Below are 3,365 nucleotides of genomic sequence, written 5' to 3' on the forward strand. Positions count from 1 at the left end.
CCTCGAATGGCTCGTGCCCTCTTCACAAGAATGCCAAACACAAGATGAAGAACTGAATCAGCTTGGCTAAGGAGTTTTTGGACAAAAAGCTAGAAGACTGATGCCACTGACAGAGCTAGAGGCCGCCGACCACCTGGGGGCAACAACAATGCCTTCTAGGACCATGATAAGGTGGTCGCCACCATCTTCGGGGGCCTCAGCCTCCACCAAAAGCAGAAGAGAACGGAAGCTCGCCGCACGGCGGGTGCTCTCCGTCACCACAGGAAGACACCACTGCCAACCCTAGCTATCACCCATGGTCTGAGGTACCCATCACCTTTAGCAAGGCCGACCAGTGGGTGGACATCCCCTACACAGGGTATTTCCCCCTCGTCCTTGATGCAACCGTCAAGAAGGTGCTTTTCAGAAAGGTGCTTGTTGACTAGTGGGAGCGCTCTGAATCTCCTCTTCAGCCGGAGCCATCAAGGAGCTAGGCCTCGGGTTATCAGATCTCACACCCTCCGACTCCTCCTTTTGGTGTGTGGTACCTGGCAAGGCCTCCAAACCGCTTGGAGAGATCACCCTACTAGTACAGTTCAGCATGGCAAGCAACTACCACGTCAAACACATCAGCTTCTATGTCGTCGACTTCAACACCACCTACCATGCCATACTTGGTCGGCCAGCTCTGGCCAAGTTCATGGCTATACCGCACTACACGTATCTAGTGCTGAAGATGCCTTTGCCTGTAGGAGTTTTGGCCCTACGGGCCAACCTCTCCATCACCTATGCCTGCGAGACAAAGAGTCTCGCTCTCGCCGAAGCCACCGACTTCTCCATCTAGATGGCCAGCGTGGTCACCGAAGCCAAGACGTTGCCCACCAACGTCATGGAGATCCTAGAGCTGGAGCCTCCCCGTGCCTCTGCCAAGTCCAAGGAAATATGGGAGGTTGGCCTCGGCCTCGACGATCCCTCCAAGACCATGAAGATTGGGGCTCACATTGACCCCAAATAGGAAAGCGCGCTCATCTCCTTCCTACGTGCCAACGCCAACGTGTTTGCTTGGAAACCTACAAACATGCTGGGGGTACCACGGGAGAAGATCGAGCACTCCTTAAATGTCTCGCCGACCGCCAAACCGATCAAGCAGAAACTCCGCCGATTCACGCCTGACAAGAAGGAGGCTATTAGGGCAGAAATAAAATGGCTCTTAGCTATCAAATTTATAAAAGAAGTGTATCATCCTAAGTGGTTAGCAAACCCTATTCTCATTCAAAAAAAGAATAAAGAATGGAGAATGTGCATTGATTACACTGATCTTAACAAATACTGCCCTAAAGACCCCTTCGGTTTGCCTCGGATAGACGAGGTTGTAGACTCCACCGCCAATTGTGAACTGCTCTCCTTCCTTGACTATTACTCCGGCTATCACCAGATCTCCCTCAAGGAAGAAGACCAGATCAAGATGTCATTCATCACGCCCTTCGGTGCATACTGCTACACCACCATGGCCATCTAGATGTGCCTCAATCAATAGATCGGCCGCAACATCAAAGCTTACATCGATGATGTGGTCGTCAAGTCTAGGACCACCGACAATCTTACCACGGACCTCAAAGAAATGTTTGCCAACCTTAAAAAGTACCGATGGAAGTTGAACCCTTCAAAGTGCATCTTTGGAGTTCTGTCTGGTATACTACTAGGCTACATCGTCAGTGCTCATGGCATTGAACCCAACCCTAACAAGGTCTCCGCCATCACCAACATGAAACAGCCAACATGCGTCAAGGATATACAGAAACTTATAGGCTGCATGGCTGCTTTAAGCCGCTTCATATCGCGCCTCGGTGAAAAAGGGATACCATTCTTCAAACTCCTCAAGGCCTCCGAGCACTTTTCCTGGTCGAAAGAGGCAGATACAGCTTTTGAGCAGCTCAAGGTGTTCCTAACAAAGCCTTTGATCATGACGGCACCACGGCCAGATGAAACTCTAATGATCTACATTGCCGCTACTTCCCGTGTCATCAGCATAGCCATCGTGGTCGAACACGAGGAGGCCGGGCATGCCTATAAGGTGCAACGTCCGGTATACTTCATGAGTGAGGTCCTTAATGAGCCCAAAACTCATTATCCTCGGGTCCAAAAGCTACTATACACCATTTTGATTATATCGCGTAAGCTCCACCACTACTTCGAGTATTACAAGATCAGTCGTGGTCACCGAGTTCCCTCTGGGGGACATCCTCCGTAACAAAGAAGCTAATGGCCGTATCATCAAGTGGGCTATCAAGCTCAGCACTTACTCAATTGAATTTAGAAGTAGGCCTACGATCAAGTCTCAGGCGCGTGCTGATTTTATTGTTGAGTGGACCAAGATCCAAGAGCCCATCGCCGCCACTTGCCCTGAGCACTAGGTGATGTACTTCGATAGCGCCCTTAACATCAACGGTGCTAGTGCGGGCATCCTATTCATTACGTCGAACCAAGGATAAGCTCTGATACGTTCTCCAGATACACTTTCCGGCCTCCAACAATGCCATCGAATATGAAGCATGTCTCCATGGACTCCGTATAGCCATTGAGCTCAACGTCAAACGCCTCATGGTATACGTGGACTCCGCGCTGGTCATCAACTAGCTTAACAAAGATTGATCTTGCTCTAGCAAGAAGATGGATGCATATTGCACCAAAATCAGGAAACTTGAAGGAAAATTCTATGGCATCGAGTACCACCACGTGGTACGTGACCAAAATCAGCTCGCCGACCATTTATTGAAGTTGGGCTCTTCTTGGGCCACGATCCCACCAGGGGTCTTCATTCAAGATCTCCTAGCGCCGTCCATTAAGGAAGATAAGGAAGTTCAAGAAGTTCCCTCCGCTAAGCAGCTGGTACTATCGGTACCTTCGTCGGCCGCCAATTGGAGGGAACAATTCATCAAGTACCTCACCAGCATCGAAGTCCCCACCAACAAGACTGAAACTGAATGCCTAATTCATCATAGCAAGCATTATGTGCCGGTAGACGACAATTTGATGAGGAAAAGTGCCAAGGAAGGGATACTACAGAAATGCATCACCCAAGAAGAGGGAGTGAAGCTACTTCTCGAAATTCACTCTGGTTCCTGTGGCAACCATGTGGCCTCGAGAACACTAGTTGGCAAGGCCTTCTGAGCTAGTTTCTACTGGCCCACAGCCATCTCCGATGTAGAAGACCTCGTATGATGTTGTGAAGGATGCCATTTTTTTATCAAGCAAATACACATGCCGGCACAAGCGCTACAAACCATCCCAGCTTCTTAGCCCTTCACATGCTAGGAATGGATATTATTGGGCCTTTCAAGCTAGTGCCAGGTGGTTTTCTGATACATATACGTCGCCATTGATAA

The 3,365-nt window shown here is 49.6% G+C and overlaps 1 protein-coding gene across 1 annotated transcript; it reads left to right on the forward strand.

Annotated features, from left to right (window-relative positions):
* The first annotated feature begins 2,649 nt into the window (after window positions 1–2,649).
* LOC136499775 (uncharacterized) lies at window positions 2,650–3,150 on the forward strand. Its single transcript, XM_066495307.1, has one exon. The coding sequence runs from the start codon at window positions 2,650–2,652 to the stop codon at window positions 3,148–3,150; it is 501 nt and encodes a 166-aa protein (XP_066351404.1).
* Window positions 3,151–3,365: the final 215 nt, after the last annotated feature.

The sequence above is a fragment of the Miscanthus floridulus genome, chromosome 13 (genome assembly GCF_019320115.1).
Source record: "Miscanthus floridulus cultivar M001 chromosome 13, ASM1932011v1, whole genome shotgun sequence".
Lineage (NCBI taxonomy): Eukaryota > Viridiplantae > Streptophyta > Magnoliopsida > Poales > Poaceae > Miscanthus > Miscanthus floridulus.

Excerpts from the sequence above, each read along its gene's own strand:
- LOC136499775 (XM_066495307.1), top strand. The coding sequence starts at position 2,650 with ATGGATGCATATTGCACCAAAATCAGGAAACTTGAAGGAAAATTCTAT.